This window comes from Vidua chalybeata, chromosome 3, assembly GCF_026979565.1.
Source record: "Vidua chalybeata isolate OUT-0048 chromosome 3, bVidCha1 merged haplotype, whole genome shotgun sequence".
Taxonomy (NCBI): Eukaryota; Metazoa; Chordata; class Aves; order Passeriformes; family Viduidae; genus Vidua; species Vidua chalybeata.
In genome coordinates this window covers 41,898,249-41,917,418 of record NC_071532.1, presented here as the reverse complement: position 1 = coordinate 41,917,418, position 19,170 = coordinate 41,898,249, and the positions used below count along the sequence as shown (strand labels likewise).

The following is a 19,170-nucleotide window of genomic DNA, read 5'->3' as shown; positions in this document are numbered from 1 at the left end:
TGAAGGTTGCACTTCAGGAGTGTCAGCTGCCCTTGCATGGAGTTTTGAGTTAGCATTATATTGTGTCTGAGTTATGAATGCATCTGTGCTCTCGCTGCCTAATAGAAGAGACCAATGCAATTTTAGAGGCTAATGCCCCAAGTAATGGGCCCAATTCCTTATAGCAAACATTTAAGGAATATTCTCCCTTCTCAATCACCTGTATTGGCAGGAGTGGGGATTTTGTCTCCTGTGTCTGGTTCTTCACTCACTTTGTGATTTGTACCCTGTAGTCCCTTATTTGCCTGACATTGGTTCTAGAGGCAGGAGGATGTGACCAAAATCAAGTGATAGTTTCTCTAAAGAAAGCAAAGTGTTATGGTTTCTATAAGCAGTTCTGGTGTAGCTGTTTTTCTTTTCCTCTAAGGCTAGCTGAATTCAGTGTTCTACATATTGGTGGATTTTGAATGCTTCCTAAAGAAAGGAGACACAAAGATTTATTCTAAGTTTTGCTTTCTCTGACTACTGCTGTAGAGAGTCATTGTTAGCTACCTTGTTTGTAATTTAGAAGAGGGAGGAGAAAGTAAGTAAATTTTTAAACGCAAGTAAAAAGGCTTTTCTAAGAAGAGTTTTAAGCACCTAGTTTGCTGTGTCTTGAAGGACTCCATGCTACACTTGCCAATATTCGTTCTTTTGCAGTTATTTCTGTGTTTTTTATGGACTGCATCACTTGACATTATAATACCTATACTGTTAAATCATTTGTTTGGAGCAGTCCTAGGCTAGAAGAAGTATGCTTTATCTCACTTCAAAAATATGTACTTCAGGGTGGTGTTGCACTGATGCCTAAGAATAATTTGATCACTGTAGTTTAAAGTTAAGTATCTGCCTCAAATGGTTTCTTCTGGGCTGGAGTGAAAAGACCGTAGAAGAGGTTACTATTGTCAAACAATAGCCTCAAAAAATTCTTAAAAGACATCCCTTTTGATGTTTATTGAAAGTACTACCTGCTTGCTTCATATTGCCATGACAGCAGAAAGTTTGGTATCTGATCTGAGTGGTAGAAACTAACATTAAATCCCTTGATCAAAAGGAAAAATCCATGCTTCCAGAAGAACTTAAGTTCTAATTTGCTTGCTAAGATTTGCAAAGAGTGAGCAAAATCTGTGGTGGTCATAAGGCCCAGGAGGGAGGACAAAGTGGCTGCAGGATAGACTACAAAGGATTTTCGTAGTAAAAAGACATTCCCCCTTTTTCCTGCCATGACACATATCGTAGCCTCAGTCTTGCTTTTAGGATTAATAATTTGCATGGCTGACTGCAAGATGAGTGTCTGCTCTGGAAACCTATTTCTGCTAGAGAAAAACACAAGGCTCTTACACATCCTTTTGATTTGCAAGTGACACAAATTAAAATTCAAAGGGGAGTGTCAAGGGATGTAAATATAGTGCATTATTCTTTGAATCCAGAGATGCATATAAGTATATGCATAGGTGATACTACCTTAGTGATATGTGACATATGACTTGAATGATATGTTTCTTGAGTAACATGAGAAGTGTTACACCAATGTAGAAGGACCTCTGACTGATACCACCACTCCCCTGCTCTTACAAGAAGACAGTTTTCTCAAAGGACAAAGGGAAATTACTCCTTTTTATATTGGTATAAAACCTACAAGTAGATCAACTGAAGCTTATAGGATTTGAGCACCCATTCAGCTGTCTGCTAAAAAGAGGGTGAACTGTATCTGCTAGGCTGCTTTAGTCATGAATGCAGTTAATGGAGACTTCTAGGACAGTGTTCCCCAATAATTTTTGATCATTCACCCCTATCAGTGGAAGTTTTTTCACCAGGTACCCCAATCTATGTTTATTTATTTATTTATTTCTATATTATATACCTGCACTACTGTGCTAATATACATTATTATGTATATTATGTACATTATACATATATATATGTATATATATATACATATATATATACATATGTATATTATGTGCTAATGTACATTATAAAGCATACATAAAACCAGAATTTAAACCAGGATGAGATAAAGATGAAATTAACACTGTTTAATTTTTTAATTTTTTATTTGTTAACAACTGAGAAAAATGTTTTCTTCCTGCAGCCAAGTAGGTTGTCTTGTGCAGCACCCCACGTTGGAAAGCACTGTGCTAAGGCCTATGAAAGGATCTTGGTAAAAGTTTGTGTATGGCCAAGCAGATGGTACCTGGATCTTGGCAAGGAGGACTGTGGTAATTTGCGTCCAGCTCTGCCAAACTGCTTCAGTTCAGACCCAGAAAGAGAATTTCTGTGAAGTGGTTTGAATCCTTCTGCCAGGGATGCTACCAGACCCGGATGTAGCTGTGATGAAAAGCCGTATGTTCACCTGCTTTCTCTGTCTTCTCTCTTTTCCCCAAATAAATAACATTCTAGCTTGCTTAGTAGGCTTGGAGTTTTCTCAGACAAGGCTATAAAAACTCCAGGCCTGGTTTTGCTAATAATAATCTGAAGACTTTTTTTACCCCCCACTAAAAACATCAATGAGGGTTATAGAATCTGGACCTTAAGGGAAGCATGTAAAAATATCTTGATGTGGAAGGTAAAATGTTACCTATTCAGGGCCATTCACAGTGAGCAGGAAAGGAGATGTATCAAAGGTGATGGAAGAAGCTGATGGAGTTTCACAGTAGATCTCTTACTTAATTTTATGAGGCAGTCAACATAAAGAATTAATGGCAAGAAATGTTGTTTAAATGAGAGCTTTGTGAACATAGTAACAAATGGCTGAGGAACTGGAAGGGCCATGTAAAGGAACAAATCTGTCTATAATATAAAACCAACTTTAGCAGTTAGGTCCAGAAAGCTTAGGAAGTGGGAGGCTCCCTTTTTTTTAAATGTGAACACAGCATGAAGTTCTTTGAAAATCTCTCCTGTATGAAATCTTTCTTGCTGCTAGGTCCAAGATGAGAAATACAAGCTACTTTCTGCTTTTACAACCTAAACTATGTTCTTACAGTGATTCTTATGAGATCTTTCAGCTTTTATTGGTTCATATGAAGAAGCCTGGACAAGCTGACCTCTAAGTGTAGCTGTGATCTGGTGTTCTGGATGGCTACTCGTAAGCAATGCTTGTCTGGTGACCTCCAGTTTTTTCCCTGCCTGATCTCAGAATACAGCACGCTAAGCCTGTGTTTGAAGAGGTGGACTTGGCTCCAGAGCAACAGAGCATCTTCCCTGAAAGGCTGTGGGGGAAAGTACACAATACTTTCCTTTGCAAACCTAGTTCTGTGGCTTGGTTCCTGCTGCACTTGTGTCTGCCATGCATGGTGTGGGCTGCGGTGGGAGCTGCCAGTGGCCAAGCAGCCAAGCAGCTCTGCAGGCTGCACACAGTAGCTGGGCAGAGGTTGTGGGAGTGGTGCTGTGTTGCTGAGGGACTGCTGCTGCTGCTGAGAGTGAGCAGTGCTGTGCCACTGAGGATCCATCCCACTCTGACTCTATGCGCTGTTTAGCCCTGAGTTGTGTTTCTGGCTTGCTCTCTGCAGACACAGCTCCCTGAAAACCTTTCCAGGGGGTACAGTGGCTTGTAAACACATTTGTGTCACCCTGAAGTTAACACAGGCAGTACAAGTAATAAATCCCATATTTTACACAGGAAAAGACTGTGACTGCCTTTTTTTTTTTCACTCCTAATTGCTGAAGAAGTGCACTGACTTCTTAAAACTGGCAAGTTGTGGATTTATAAGAGTAATTAGGAAGCCTATGCGCTTGAAGTGCTATGGAGTGTGTCATGTATCCTGCATGTGGTAAGAGGATTAGGCATGTTGATGTACATGGTATATAGAAGTCATTTCCTGAACTTTCCAACTGCTTGCCTATTTTGAGTTGAGATGTTCAGACAGTCTGTAGCACTGGTCACTTCTTAGGGCAGGCAGAGCAAGGATGGAAAAAGACAGTCTAATAACAGGGGCAGGAATAAAAAATCAAAAAGAAAACAAAAAGCACACAAAGTGATACTATGCATGTGTAAAGGAGTCCTGACCCTAGCAAGGATTGCAAATACATGACCTCCACTTTGCATCTTACATGTCCTAAGAAAATATTAAGACTCTCATCTGCCTCTTAAGCCTAATGCACCAGCAGACAACATATGGCTTGTCCCAAGATTTTTGAGGGTGTTGGGGAGGAACATGGAGAATATAAAGCAAGGGAATTACAAATTTAGAAGTAGGTGTAAGAGCAGATGCAATATGGAGTGATGAGAGCACCTTTGCCTCTTAATCTGGGGTGATGACAGAAGGGAAGACTTTTCTTCCTGGGCAGTTGATGAAACTCACCTAGAAATGCAAGTGCATGCTTTCCTACAGAGAGCAGTAAAATCCAAGGGAGACTGGTACAACCCAAAAGAAACAGGTTTGAAAAAGCCTGAATATTATCCCCATGCTCCTGTCACCAGCCTTCTTGGCAGATTCAGATTTTGAGCTCCTCTAGAAGACCTGCAGCATCATCCTGCTGATCACCCTCTCCCAAGTGGGTGCTGCAGTAGGTGTTCACATCTGTTTGTGTGAAGTAGCATTGAATACTTTGGGGGCAATGTGCTTACTCTAACAAATACTCCCTGTCTTCTCCAAGAAGAGCCTGTTGCTGCTGGGAAGCACTTGCAGAGACCAGTACTATACCTACTATACCTTAGCTTATGTGAGATGGAGATGAATCCTTAGGAGATTCCATACTGAAATTAATATTAATGTTTGTGGATTATAAGGTTACCTCCAATGCTTTACTGAAGTGTCTGGATTTCTGATTGCTGTATTTTTTTTCCTTTTTTCATAAATAACTAATTGTTGAACAAAACAGAAAGCCATTTCTTTGTGAGACTTACTCAAAAACTGGAGGTTCATTTTTCAATGGCATATGTGTGTGTTGTATGTAAAGGAGTTGATGTGAAGGCTTTCAGCATCTCATTAGTTGGGTCATTTATACTGACTTACTGACTTTTATTTACAAAAGATAAATTAAATATTCTGATGATTTACTTGGAAACATATCAGGCTTTTTTCCCTCCTTCAAACACAGAAGCCCTACCTTTCAAGGCAGGGTCCTCACATCAAATATTGCTGATGCTTAAGGTGGATTTTTATTTTAAATTTCTGGAAAGGAGCAAGTTGCATGGGAGTAATGGTATTTGTGACCAGTGTGTACTAGAACAAACCAGGAGCCTGGGAAAGAAAGATGAGATGGTGGGATTGTACCTGTGAGAGTTGCCAGTGCAGGAGAGGAGTCCCCCCATGGAACCATCCCAAAGCAGTCTCCTGGGATTTAGCTATGAAGGTCACCCTGCTGGTAATGGCAGTTGTGCTAACATAAAACTATCCATGCTGCTTTGTACAGTTATTTCATAAATGTGCACAGCTGTGCCCACAGACAGATGTGTAGCTGCTACATGGTCTTGTAAAAGCTGTATTACAGGTGGTGTATGAAGTCAGCACATCAGTGGTCATCTCTAATCTGCTAGATGTGCCCAGTGTCAGCTGGGCTGCCAGGAGCAGTGCAGTAAAATGTTAATAGAAAACTACAGTAGCAAAAGAGCCCAATGGACTATCAGCCATGGAAGCTGTGGAACAGGAATTCCCCTGAGGAGGAGCATATGCAGTCCCACAGCCAAATAATGTGCAAAGAATTATGTAAACTGACACAATACAGTACTACTTCAGCTTTGACTCTGCTGCTTTAGGGTCTTTGGCTTTTGGAAATTATTTTAACCCTAAGACCTTGTACCAGTGTTTTGGGAGATTTTATTGGATGTTGGGAAAATGGTGATTGGTCGATTGCAAGATCTCACCACAGAAATTAAGTATATAATTAAAGGTGTCAACATGAGCTGCAGTGGGCTGTTTATTCTTTGTACTTGTCACAGCTTGAAAACTTTGTAGCTTTAAAACATGATTGTAAACACAAAGAAATACTCTCTTAATTAGACAGTTTTTTGCCATGGCTTAAATCTACAACAAAGCACGCTTCCATGGAAGACTGCCACAACATGTCTGGCACGTTCTCATTCTCAGACCAGTGCTGTTGGTGGTACAGCATACATTTGATCAATGAGAAAGGTGTAAGACCTGTCTGCTTGGTCTCTTGAAAATGCCTCAAAATTTAGTTGTTCTTCAACAGTGTCTTATCACACAAGGTAATCTACTGAGTGACAGCCAAAATTATTTACCCTTGGTAACCCAGTCTCAATGCCCCAATGAAGTTCTTTACCTTTTGCAGGCTGAAGTGCCAGCACACGGCAGTATGAAGGAGGAATGGGCAGGGTGCCTTCATTATTACCCCAGGCTTTGGAAGGTCACTACCTCATCAGGGGAGGAGACTGTCTTTGGTGGAACAGTGCATTACTCATCCCTGACCTATGCCAGGTTTGCCTACTACACTTGATGCTCATGGGTTTTGCTATAATGCTTAAGAAAGCTGAATGACAGTCTGGATCCAGTACACAGCATGGAAACAAGCTGAATTGCAGGAAGTTCCTTAGTTTGCTAAATACTTCATTAATTTTACTGTTTGATTTTCTAAATAAGTTCTCTATTTAATTTTTCACTAACTCAGTGCTGCTTGCTGGGGAGGCCAGGGACTCTTAGGACCAGAGTCAGCACAGAGGAGCTCTGTTCTGGTTTTCAGTCCACTTTCATTTGTCCTTGGATTGCTTCTAGACACAGCTCTTAATGCTCTCTATGGATAAAAGTCAGACTGCAGTCTGTGGATCGCTTTATTGCTGACGCTGTGAAGAAAACAATCCTTTTTAATGCCGGGGAGGAAAGAGAAAGCGACCTTTGGTACAAGGAGAAGCTGTTTGGTACAATTTTTTTACTATGGTTATTATGTGCAGACATGGAGGCATTGTCAAAGGCTTATTTATAAGGTTGGAAGAGTGCAGGTAAATCATGCTTTACTAAATAGCTTGGAATAGACTTACTGAAACTAAATGTAGAGCAGAAGTGTGGCTACTGAGCACCCATACAAGGGTGCAAAGTAAATTTCTGTAAAGGTGACCTTGCAAAAACTTACCCAGAAGCATGGGCTGCTGAGAGTGAGCCCTTATAATCTACAAAAAGTACCATCTTTGGAAGGACTATGTCCAGTTTCTTCTTTCTAAGCCCAGAGTGCCTGCCTGGGTGTCGTTGACTTTTTAAATTGCCTCCTCCTAAGTTGGCTCTCATCTCTAAGCAGTGCCACAGTATGGATCATGTTTTCATCATTTATATTGAATTCTTGTGCAAGGCAGTCCCTAAAGGAAGCTAAGATTTGTCTATGAAAATAACAGGTGCAGACATCTACTCACTCAATATATTGGTCAGAATCACAGCTGGTATAAATTAGGATGATGCCTTTGACTTAGCAAAGTAGGCCTGCCACTGAAGCTTTGGTAACTTTTTCTAATGAAGATGAACAAAAACATGCAGCATAATATCCTAAAAACCTGGATACTTGCTGGCCAGTTCCTACAGGACAGCAGTCTCTGAAATAAACTGGAATAAATCTTAGAAAATAATTAAGTGAACTTACTTCAAGCTGTCTTGACAGGCTTGTCATAATGCTGTCAAACCGGCTATGGTTTGAGGATGGTCTGATGTACATTTCCAGGCCATTAAGAATAGAGCTGGTATGAAGACTGATATTCTGGCAAGCCAGATAAGCTCCAGTGCTTCTAAAGGTTACATGAAGAAACTTAGTGTGAACAGAAATTCTGAAAAATATTCACTTGGGAAATACTAAAACATAATTTTTTGCTTTCTTGCCTTTTTTTATTTTTTAGCTCTATATAATGCTCCCTACACATTGAAAAATATGAGAAATTGTTTTAACTGTCTGTCATATTTCATTAATTGACACCTTCCATAAAGACATCATGATTTTTTTGATTGATGAGTATTTTCTGACGAAAGGCTTCTGTCAGCATCTTTTTATGTTCTCTAAATAAGACTCAAAAATCATGTGCACTTTTGCAAAGGCAACTTGTCAGGAATATAAAACAGTCTCTAATTGCTTGGACTTAGGAAAAAGGAATTAATTGGCTTCTTAAACCTTGGTTTTTGAAGACTGTACCATATGTTGGAGGAGAAAGTATTTCCCAATGGCCAAAAAAAAAAGTTTCTGGATTGATTTTTCTTAGGTATGTATATTATATGCTGAATGTGCTATTCTCATGGGTGGCTATAAATTGTTAGATTTTTCCTTAAAGAAGACAATGAAATGACTTCTAAATTCTTGAGCTGATACTTCTATCACTCCTGTTTCTGATTTGGGAGTATTGGGGTCTGCCAAGCTGTTAATGAAGTTGCATTAATTTCAAAGTTAGCTGTGATAGCTCTGCACAAGGCTTTACACACCATGCAATTTGGGTTATTATACATAGGGTAACACCTGGGCCTGTCAGAGTAATGGGATATTTTACTGTGGGCCTCGATTGCAGTTTGAATGAGAGCAGTCTCTTTTGCGCAGCAAAGCAAAAGAACTTTATTTCACTGCATATTCTCCTTACATATCTGATTTATCCTGCCCAAAATAACAATGCTTTTGACCTTCTTAAGATTTGTATGCTATGTTGTAAGCACTGATAGGTTACACTGCGTTTTGAAACTTTCTGTCTATTGTCCATCCCGTATTCTGAGTCTGTGAACTCTGAGCTACTAAATTACAGGTTGGTACTTGGAACATAAAAAAATGGGAAAGGATACATAAACCTTTTAAAAATGCTCTCAAATGACTTAATTCTGCAAACCAGTTAAGTAAGGAAAAAGCATTTCATTCACTTGGAATTCTTATTTTGTTCCTAATGTGTTGCTCAGCAAGGAAGACTAGAAAGGGAAATGAAGCAGGGGGAAGAATGTGACCAGTGGGGTCCCATCCAAGAGAAAAGACCAGAGATTGTAGGACGACATGCAGGGGCTGCCTGAAGTTCCACCTGAAGTTTTTCTTAAATTGTTCTGGGTGTTCTGCAGTGGGTATGTTTGCTGAGAAGTTGAGTGTGCAGCCTGCTCTCTTGCTAGACATCAGAGCCAGCAAGGCATCTGCAGTTTGCCCTGAGCTGAGTTGAGCCAAAACCGGCTCTGCAATGCACACACTCCGGGGGCAAGGTGCCAGCTTTTGCTTCACAGTCGGATCGCCAGTACAGACACACAAATGGCTTTTCATGCTTAGTTTTTTTCATTTATTTTGAGACTATTCTTACAAATGGAGATGTCTCTTTGTGGGAGACATTCCTTCTGAGTGCAAAAGAGAAAATGGAACCAACTAGTCAAAATAGCAGTAATGACTTGCAAGGTGGTTGCTGTGGATTGCACAAGCAAGTTCTTGCTGGCAGACAGAGTGAGAAGGAAGAAGAGCTTGTGTGTGTAGGTTGTATCATAACAGAAGTTGTTTGTTATTTTCCACATCCTGCAAGGTCACTTGGAGCAAGCCCAAAGTTCTGGTGCTGGCATGTGTGCTGCGCAATCAGAGGTTACTCAGTAGAGCTCTGTCCCTGTCCTGACTGTGCATGGAATACTGGGTCTGGCTGCATATTCAGACATTCCAAGAGCGCTTTTGCAGTTTGTCTCTGTAATTTGTATTGGAAACCCTGACTGGCTTTGAAAGAAACCCTATGAAAGTAAATATATTCTCCATGCAAACACTCTATAGCAGAGGAGAGAGAAAAATCTGAATTTTACAGTCATAATTCTATAATCATTCTGAGAATGGACAACTAGGCAAAGCCACTCTTTCATTTGTCTGAGTAAAGCTTTGAAAGCTAAACAGTGCATGTATGAAACACTGAACTCTTCATATCAGTATTTTCTGGGTAAGTGCCATTTAAGTCAATGTAAAAATCCTGTAAAAGTACAAATTAGCTATTTAAGTTCCCTATGCAGACAGTTGGCTCTCTCTAGGGGATATATTTGTGTATTTAGAAAGTCATATTTAAATATTTTAGGCTGGTTGTTAACTATGCAAAACTAAATTCATGTTAAAAATTCACTTCTTTTCCTACTGAAATTCAATGTCGCTCTTGTTATATTGCATATCAGTAAATTATGAATCAGTTGTGCTCACTTTGCCAATAAAGGCTGTTTTTTAAAACAATGAGATTATAGAGGAGCTTTCATAATTTTATTTAATCAACAATTATGTTGATGTTTGAGTCAGAAAGTGATTGAGCTTGCTTTTTTAGAGCTGTGTGGGTTCTGCATGACCAATGAGATACAAAGCTTGTATATTTATTTCAGGAAGGAGAGGAGGTAGCAGGTTCTCTGTGTCTGGAGCAGGACTGCTGGGTAAGGAAGGATTATTGTATCCCGTATACCTGGCAGGTTTCCATTATCACTTATCAAGGTAAACTTGTGCAGTTGCTGAAAATTTAATTACACCAAAATCACATTTTTTGTGCTTCTGACTGCTCTTACCTCCCTGTAGAGTCCAGCATGTACCTATTGTCCATATCCAAGAGTCTCAAGATGAACATATTTCACTTTGTAAGACTTAATGTTTTATGAATTCTTGTTTGCTGTAAACAAGATTTATAACATTACCCCTACTCTCAGCTTCTGCTTCTGAAGCCAGGTATTTTAAAACTATATGTGCTACCTGGAAGATTGCCTGAGCACTGGAGTTGAGTTCAATAGTTACTCAAGATTTCATCTATAACTAGGAATACACTCTGTTCCATGTGTTGTTATCAAAAAGCCATACCTACCATAGAATATAAAAACTTGATTAAGTTATGGGGAAGAATGAAGATACAGAGTCATGCATAGAGCATCTTTATGAGTTATAACAGTCAAGCCAGTGCTAGCAGAAAATAAACCTCCTGATCAAAAGAAGAAAACATTTGTTAAGCAGCTTTATTATTGCACTAGCACTTAAGGTGAAGTAAATATATCTATTCTAGCCCCATAGTTTTCACTTGATAATGAAAATATTTTATCATTTAAACTGAAATTTTCTCTTCTGTCTTTACCAAAACATGGTTTGTGCAAGGCTATTTCTTCTGGTCTTACAATATAGAGGAATGTGCTTTCAACTGGAAGTTTCTCAATCTCACAAATTAGAATTTGAAAGTAATCTTTAAATAGATTTTTTTTTTCCCACTGCACTTATTAAAAAATATGTCCAGTGTTTTTTGGCATTCTTTGCAATCTGGAGGTTTACTGTTTCAAAGTCTTGATGCTATTTTTTCTGTCCTTCTAGTAGCTTGAGTTCACCAGAGTGCACCCAAACATTAAGGCTTATGAATAAGTCCAACCACAGTATTTGTGTAATTCCTTGTAGTTCTGTTTCGTGGAAAATTTCTGCAAGCTGTAGTTGTAGTTGCTGTAACTAGGAATGTGAACTGAGATACAAGGGTACTGGAGAATGCGACCTGAGCAATGTGCTAGTGGATCATTGCAGAGCCAGGTTGTGGAATGGTCAATCTCATGCTCTGATGCAGCTGGGAGAGCTGATGCTGAGATCCAGACAGCCCTGTAGTGCAAGAAAGACTTGCTCTTGTTGGGCAGAACACCAAATAAGAAGCTGCATGCCTTCTCCTTTTGATTAGGAGGAGTGTTTCACACAGTCCCAGGGCTGAAGGCTGCTGGACTAAGGTGCAGTATTTCTTGGATCCAGCTCTTGGTTTGAGATTATACCCATGACACTGTCTTTTTCACAGGGGTATAGAGCTGCTTTTAAGTGCTCCCCTGTCTGCTAGGTTTGAAGAGGCTGCTCCTCTCAGGGTATTGGTTTTCACTGCTTCTGTAGAATAGAGAATGTTCCCTGCCCTTACCTGGCAACTAAAACACTACCACAAGGTGCAAGCATGAAAACTACTGCTTTTAGAATGGAGCTTGGTTAGTTTGTGGGAGGGATTAGAGGAGAGTGGGCTGTAAATACTAGTGTCTGCATCCCTGGTATTGTGGGTTTGATTTTCCTAATTCAGTTTAGTGTAATCTGGTGTCTGACTGGCTGATCTTGTAACACTCATACAGTGCTGCCAGCCCTTAGAGCCTCCTTTTTGTTTTTATCTCCCTCCTCTTATGGAGTAGTTGAAACTGGCAGAGAAAGTGCAAGATCAGTGAAATGCTAGAGTAATCACAGGATGGGACTGCAAGGCTTATTACATCATGGGAGGAAGAGGACCACTGCATGCATTATAGTGCGTGACACTAGCCACATGGTAGCTGTGACTTGTTCTGGTAATGTGCTTTCTTGGGGATATCAGACTGCATAATAAAACTCCAATGTGGTGGCAGAGGCACAAAACTCAAAAACATGTAGACCATTATATGACTCTGTGTGGAGCAGGGCCAGATATGAAAGTCACAGAATTATGACAATGAATTAGGCAGGAATTAGAGGTACAGGAGAAAAGGTGGGATCAAGTTATAGAGCCTAGGAATTATGTCATCTGGGATGAGGGCAGTGCTGTCTCTGGAGAACTCATATTGTCCTTCTGGGCTGTTTGGAGGAAGGCACTGCTTTGACATGCATATGGATAAATAAAAGACTATCCAGAAAGAGTCCAAAGCTGCTGAGGACAAAAGTTGCAGATATTATGTAAATGGAGAAATAAAATGCCTGCTTGTCTCACGGCAAAGGCCACCATGCTGCAAAGTAATGAGTGTGCAGAGCAGAGGGAGGAACTTTTCATAGTGTATAGTATCATACAGGAGGGAGAATATGGGGGCGAGGGGAAATTTCCTGATGAAGTCTGTCAGGCAATGGGTACATGCCATCATTTGCATGAGAAAATTAATCATGCTTTTAATTTCTGGTGCTGGATGTGCCTCGAGGTGATCAGGAGTGTGCCTATCTTTCCTTCTTTTATCCTAGGTCCAACACGAAAAATGCCCCTGACTGCCAGTGCCATGGACTTTTTTCAGCTCTTTGTCCCTGACAATGTACTAAAGAATATGGTGGTCCAAACCAATATGTATGCAAAGAAATACCAGGAGAGGTTTGGTAGTGACGATGCCTGGATTGATGTCACCTTGATAGAAATGAAGGCCTTCTTAGGCTACATGATATCAACCAGCATCCACCACTGTGAGTCTGTTCTCAGCATCTGGAGCAGCGGCTTCTACAGCAACAAAAGCATTGCACTTATCATGACACAATCAAGGTTTGAGAAGATTCTGAAGTACTTCCACATTGTGGCCTTCCGCTCGAGCCAGACAACGCATAGCCTCTACAAAATCCAGCCTTTTCTGGACTCTCTGCAGAATGGCTTTGACTCTGCTTTCAGACCTTCACAAGCCCAGGTAAGAGTTAAGCCGTTGGAGGGAACATCTGACCTGTGCACTCTGGTTGTCTCACTGGGACAGAAAGTGCACAGCACAGCTGCCTGGGGAAAGCTGGGGCTTCCCAGTGTGCAGCTGTGCTGCAGTGCCTCCATGAAGCAAGAGAGAGAGCAGCCCTGTCCTGTGCAAGTGCTTATCCGTGTCTGTCAGTGCAGGCACCAAACAGGTTTCAGTGGGAATGGTGCTCTCTGAGCTGGAGCTGTTTGCTTTAGTGACCTAAACAAGCCTGGACATTTTTCAGTGAGGCTGGCCACCAGTAGGTTTTGCTGTCCTGAGGATGGGAGGTTGCAGGTTGTGCAAGGGTGGAAAGGGCAGAGCTGGTGCAGCTGGGCTGGAGGGAAGCCGGCTGAGTTGGATGGAGGAGTTTGAGAGTGACTGTCCCTGATCTTAGCAGTAGGTGCTTGCTGTATGGTCCAGTAACACTGCTACTTCCTCATGACTGGAAAGGGGGACAGGTGAAAATCTTTTAATATTCGTCATAATCTATTTAAACTTAGTTCAATACAAATTATCTGCTTTTTAAGCTGTTGCTACTGGTCGTGTTCAGAAATCTGGAAAGAAAAAGGAATAAGCATGAAATATGTTACTGCTTGATACAACTTTTCAATCAATTCTCTATTTCCAAAATATAAATATTTCAACTTAGGCATTTGGAAAGGGTGTTGTGTCCATAGTCCTCTTTTTCTTCCTCTTTCCCTTCTGAAGGATCCCATTTTTGCCCACTTCACAAAATTAATGAAGGCATAGATGCTACACATTCATTGAAGTGTGCCTAAAATAAATGGCAAGTGATTACAGTTTATTTTATAGACAATAAAAATCATACCTATATAACCCATGAGAACACAGCTGCCTAAAAAGCTGTTAAGGTAGAGAAGGGAGGAGGGAGGAGTGTTCTCACTAAGCTATGCAAGGTATGTTTCCATTAAGACAAAACAGGCAGTGAGAAATGTGGAACTGTTGGGACTGAGCTCCCTCAAAATATGAAATCTAATCCTTATGGCTGCTGACTTCAATAGGCAGAAGATAAAGGCTTCAGAAATTGATCACTGTGTCTAATGCAAGTGCTTATAATGATGTGCTGTGGCACATACTGTGAGTGCAAATCCATTAAAGGATAAGATTTTATTTGCATGTGTATCTCTTCTCCCATTCCCCATCCCAAGCAAGGCTGAATTGACAAAATCTCAGCACCCTGTTTGCAGTGGCAAAACATCTAAATCTTTACAAGCAAAATGTATTATTATCCTGAGCTTGGTAAGGAGATGCTACTTAAAAAAAATAAGGGGGAAGAAGTAGAGACTACCCCATTTTCTTCCTTCCTTCTCCAATTCTCTGCTCCTTTTGTCAGTGTTTACGTCAGTGATTTCTATGCAGCATGTTTCAGTGATATTGAGTGGAACAAAAAGCACTAAAATACTTCAAAAATAACTCTGTAAGAAAGAATAAGGTTTTGAATCTGTTGTTAAAAATACCCTAGCGTAGCTCCAGTCGGCTTCTAGGGGGTGTTCCAGGCCTCCTCCTGAAAGGAGCCTTGTGCATGACATCCTCCTGGGTGCCATCAGTTAGGGCAGCACACTACCTGTCTCAAGAAATGAGGACCCCATCTGCTCAAAACAGTAGGAAAGACCTCTCCCTGCAAATTGGCTTGAATGCAGACTGCAGTATACATCAAACCCAGAATGCTCAGTGAGAAATACCAGTAATAATTAAAAATAATAAGCCAGTTGCATTAAAACAAATGGAAAGATGAGGGGAAAGAACCACTTAGATGGGCTTTTGGAAGTTCTGCCTCTGAAAGCCAGTTGGAGAGGAGGGCCCAGGTTTCTGTGATCAGTGATACCTGAAATCCCAAGTTCAGATTTGTTGCTTAAGGTATCGTAAGACTTTGCTTGTGCTGTACCTCTATATTTCAGTTTTCCTGTTCTCAAAATGATTCTTTAGGAGTTGAGGGTGCTGGTCCCAAATGAGAATCATTCTGTCTTAGAGCTTCTGTGAGTGTGACACAAATACATAAATATTCAGAGAATGCTGGCCAAGTATAAGACATCAAGCAAGAGAAAGACAGACAGAGGAGCAATAAGAATACTGAATAGCAAGGTAAATTTCTGTTGTCCTATAGCTCTTGGCCAGTTGATTCTTTCATGAAGCCAGATTTTAGGGAGAGTTTGGCAACAGAAAATGATGAAACTTCATTGCTATTTTTAAATTACCTAATGGTAATGGAGTGCTGTAAGAGCTGACTTTTTTGTTTTTTAAGAGGATTGATTGATGACTGAACAAATGGGCAGAGGAGCATGGAATCATGGCTCCACTGGGGTTCAGAGTTAACCTTTGAATGATGGCAAAGAGGATCTGTAAAATGTGGATAGGCCAAGCAGGACTTTGAAAATGAGAAGAGAAAGAAAATGTCTGATATACTGGAGAAGAACTATGAGAGAGAAATAAAGAAAAGTGATGTGGTCAGTGTGATGGACTAGGAAAATGGCTTTCCAACAGCAGTCTGTAGGAGAAGATTGCCTTATGTTGAGTAAAAATAAAACTGTTGCAGGATGGTTGTGGGTTTTTGATGTAAACTTGTCTGGGTGGGTGGGTTGTTACTCTAAAATGAGTGCCATTTTAGAGCTCTTACTCAGAAAGCATAGAAAATACAGGCATTGCCTAGCTGAGGAGATTTTGCAAGTAGGAGATAAAGACTGACATTCAAATTCACTAGCCAGTGATATCTGCAGCAGGAGGAGAGGGACATCTACAATGACCAAAAAAGGAAATACTGAGGGGTTCTTAAGGGAAGGGAGATGTTCTCAAATGCAACATAATGGAATCAGAACTGGCAGCTAGATATGCAAGCAGAGATGTCAGACACCAGCAAGAGAATTTAGATTAGACAGGAGGAGCTTTGGAGCAGAGAGGCAGAAGCACAAGCTAGTCTTGCAGTAGGAAATGACTGACTGTGCATCCAGACACAGTTACCAAGGGGCCTCTGCAACTGGATGGTATACACCAAAAGCCAGAGACAAGGCAAGCTGAGGCAGCTTCTCCAAGAGACAGGAGAAGAGAAGAGGCTGAAGGCTGAAGAGACAGCCTGTGTTGTGGAGGGCTGAGGGGGAGAAGTTTCCCAGATATGTTGGGTCATTATCTAACTATATGGAGTCCAGGAGTTCCAAGTACAAAAGACTTAGTGATTCAGGGCTTTGTCTACAAGCCTGTTTGGATTCTACAAGCCTGTTTGGTGAGAGAGGATGGGTGGAATTTTGGTGTGGAAAGAGCGTTGGAAATGGTCTAAAATGGAGAAGACAGAAAGGCACTCCTGACAGTGGCTGTTTTGTTCTGTGAGTGAAAGATATTGTGAGACAGAGCAATTGATGGAGTCCCATCTTGGAGTCTTGCCTTTGCAACACTTGGCCTGCAAATACATATTGAGGGGAGAACAAAGAGTTTGGCAGGTAGATCTATCAGGGATAAGGGGAAAGGAAAGGAAAGGAAAGGAAAGGAAAGGAAAGGAAAGGAAAGGAAAGGAAAGGAAAGGAAAGGAAAGGAAAGGAAAGGAAAGGAAAGGAAAGGAAAGGAAAGGAAAGGAAAGGAAAGGAAAGGAAAGGAAAGGAAAGGAAAGGAAAGGAAAGGAAAGGAAAGGAAAGGAAAGGAAAGGAAAGGAAAGGAAAGGAAAGGAAAGGAAAGGAAAGGAAAGGAAAGGAAAGGAAAAGGGAAGGAAAAGGAAAAGGGAAGGAAAGGAAAGGAGGAACAAAGCAACTAGATGACGAGCTTCTGAACTGAACTGGGAATTTGAGAGAAGAAAATGGAGATAATTTCTATGAAGAAATCCACAAACTATCTTGCATCATAGGAAGTCAGAATAGGAAGTGGGGAGCACTTGGGGAGTGAGAAAAAGATGGTGAAGAGGTGGCCAGGAATGTGTGTAGGAGTAATTAAGCCTGAAAGTAGATTTTTATCAAGGAAGATGAGAAACAGGAATATGCCATGGGGGCGGTAAGCTCACTCCTGTAAAATTGTGTATTGCAGCAACAGCAAGAATGGGGAATAGAGAGGGAGCAAATATAACTTTGCATGGGGATTTGGCAAATAGATGGATTTGAGATTACAGGAAAAGCAGGGAGACTGAGAATACAGGAGGGTGAACAAACTAGTAGGATAGGCCAGTAGCAACAGGGCTAGCTTTTGTCCTAAAAACACTGTGTCAGTGCCAGGGGCAGTCACAGCCCATACACTGCCTTGCTTGCAAAGTTCTTTACAGCTGTTGAAGCAGTGAATGCATGTGGAGGGGTGAAAACCCCTTGTCCCCTACCCTCTGAAGGAAGCTCCAGGGTTTTAAGTTCATTTTCCTTGCCTGTCCACATTTTGTCTTTAAAGTGACAGCAGATCTTTCACTAACCTGTTCACATTTTTATTCCCTCTTCACAAAAGTTGAGTTGGAACTTATAGAGAAATTATTTAAATTCAATACAGAGGAACGAAGGAGGGAAGGCAGGGCTGAGCATGGGCAGGAGGAACAGGAAGATGGAGAGAGGTTTTAAATATTCAGATTCACTTCCTAGATGTAAGGCTGACAGGCCTTTCTTTGTCATAGAAGGCAGAAAGAGTGTGAAGGGTAAACAGGATGCAGTAGAGCTGCTGCAAGGAGAGTTGATCCTGTGGTGCAGAGGGAAAGAAGCTAATGACAGAGGCTAGAAGATGTCCTAAGGTGATGCTTATACAGCCTTTTCTTTCTGCTGCTCTCCATCCTACAGCAGGGGAGATTATAACAGTGGAACCACACCACTCAATAGGATCTGGCTGGTAAGAGAGCCTTTCCAGAAGCTGAGAAATTCTTAGCCATGTATCCAACCTTTTCCCAAAGGATGTGCTCCTTCCCTCTGCACTTGAGAAGCAGAAAGGCAAAAGCGAACAAGGGCAAGTTTAATATTTTCAAAATGCTGTTCAGAATCCTCTGAGGCAGAAGCAGGAAATGCCCCAGATGGCCTTTAGATTGGAAGGGTTCTGTTCTGGGCCTCGAGAGGGGAAGATGTGGCTTCAGTAGGGAAACAGGGCAGCTGCAGCTGGAAGAACAAATAGCTTTATGTGCAGCTCTCCTTGCTCACATCTGCATTTTGGTGTATAATTTGAACATTTCACAAGAGTGCTTTCAGATGGTCCTGTGAATGTTTCATGAGTCGTTAAGAAGTGGAGTGCGTATAAATGACTGTGCAGCCATCACTGCGGGGGGAGGGCACGGGTGCCTATTTTGGGCTGACAGAGCTGTTCAGCAAGCATCTTGTGTTCAGGAGACCAGCAGCTGCTCATCTCTGGTGCTTAACTACTCACCCACTGCATCTCTCCAACAAGCATCACTCCTAGGTGTAGTGCGGCTTTGTTCTCATTTCCGCCCTTGACTGTGCAGATGTGCACAAAAGTAGCACACATGCATGTGTGGAAAGGCTTTGTCTGAGGGTGGGAGCCTTTGCATACCTGTAACTGAGCCTGTCTCCTGGAGGGATGGTCACTGGAAAAGAACAGACTCCTTTAAATTATAACCCATCTGACTATTTTGCACGTCTTTACAAGGGTACAAGGAATTATGGCCTGCTGGGACTGCTTTCCCTGCATGTACAAGGAGGGGAGCCTGCAATGACTTGCTCTGATTTAGATGTACATGTCTGAATTTGGTCAGCATTCATCAGCTGAGACCTTTCAAGAGTTTGCAAGTCTTTGTACTTTCATAAGTGGCTTGCTAGACAACTTGCACATTGTGCAGTCAGGTATGTGTATGTTATGCACAGCTGCCTGTGAGCTGTGGGGAGCTACTAGTGCTTTTCTATAGGTGAGTTCCACAGTGTGATACCTAGCAGTATCACACTTCAGTTTTGCTGCCAAATTAATG

The 19,170-nt window shown here is 41.2% G+C and overlaps 1 protein-coding gene across 2 annotated transcripts in view; it reads left to right on the top strand.

Annotated features, from left to right (window-relative positions):
- PGBD5 (piggyBac transposable element derived 5) overlaps window positions 1–19,170 on the top strand; it is a 60,898-nt gene that overhangs the window by 12,740 nt on the left and 28,988 nt on the right. For both annotated transcript variants that reach the window (XM_053938368.1, XM_053938369.1), the window contains one exon: window positions 12,829–13,256. In XM_053938368.1, the coding sequence (XP_053794343.1) occupies window positions 12,829–13,256 (428 nt within the window). The remainder of the gene's footprint in view (window positions 1–12,828; window positions 13,257–19,170) is intronic.